The sequence below is a fragment of the Fulmarus glacialis genome, unplaced genomic scaffold (assembly GCF_000690835.1).
Source record: "Fulmarus glacialis isolate BGI_N327 unplaced genomic scaffold, ASM69083v1 scaffold33093, whole genome shotgun sequence".
Classification (NCBI taxonomy): Eukaryota; Metazoa; Chordata; class Aves; order Procellariiformes; family Procellariidae; genus Fulmarus; species Fulmarus glacialis.
The window spans coordinates 8,863-9,252 of record NW_009202867.1 but is presented as its reverse complement, the minus strand read 5'-3'; the positions used below and the strand labels follow the sequence as shown (position 1 = coordinate 9,252).

At 66.2% G+C, this 390-nt stretch overlaps 1 protein-coding gene across 1 annotated transcript in view; it reads right to left on the bottom strand.

Moving 5' to 3' along the window:
• Positions 1–230: 230 nt before the first annotated feature.
• ADPRH (ADP-ribosylarginine hydrolase) overlaps positions 231–390 on the bottom strand; it is an 8,446-nt gene continuing 8,286 nt past the window's right edge. Inside the window, exon 4 of the mRNA XM_009574451.1 lies at positions 231–380. Coding sequence (XP_009572746.1) covers positions 231–380 — 150 coding nt within the window. The remainder of the gene's footprint in view (positions 381–390) is intronic.

Genomic DNA, 390 nt, shown 5'->3' with positions numbered 1-390 from the left:
CCTTGTTACCTCCTCCCCCCCCCCCCCCGCCCACAAGCCCCAAGCTGCTAGCTCCAAAATGGCTTCCCTGCTGAAGCCAACACACGCAAACAGAAAAAGCGGGCCTGGCTCTGGCTTACGCTCACGTGCTCTAATCCATCAGGTTTGCAAACCGAGTTTGCAAAACCTTGAGCAAGCAAGGGGCGGCAGGTGGGGTGAGCGCACCCCTGGGGGGCCCTGCCGCCCCCCGCCTAGGCGATGCGGTACAAGTCCTTGGCCACCTGCTCCAGGCGGTCCCTGTACTCCAGGTGGGCGTAGAGGGAGGCGCTGACTCCCCGGAAGCCGTGCATGGCCCCCCACCAGCAGGCCGCAATGGCGGCGGGGGGGGCCCTGTCGCCCCCCTGGGAGAAA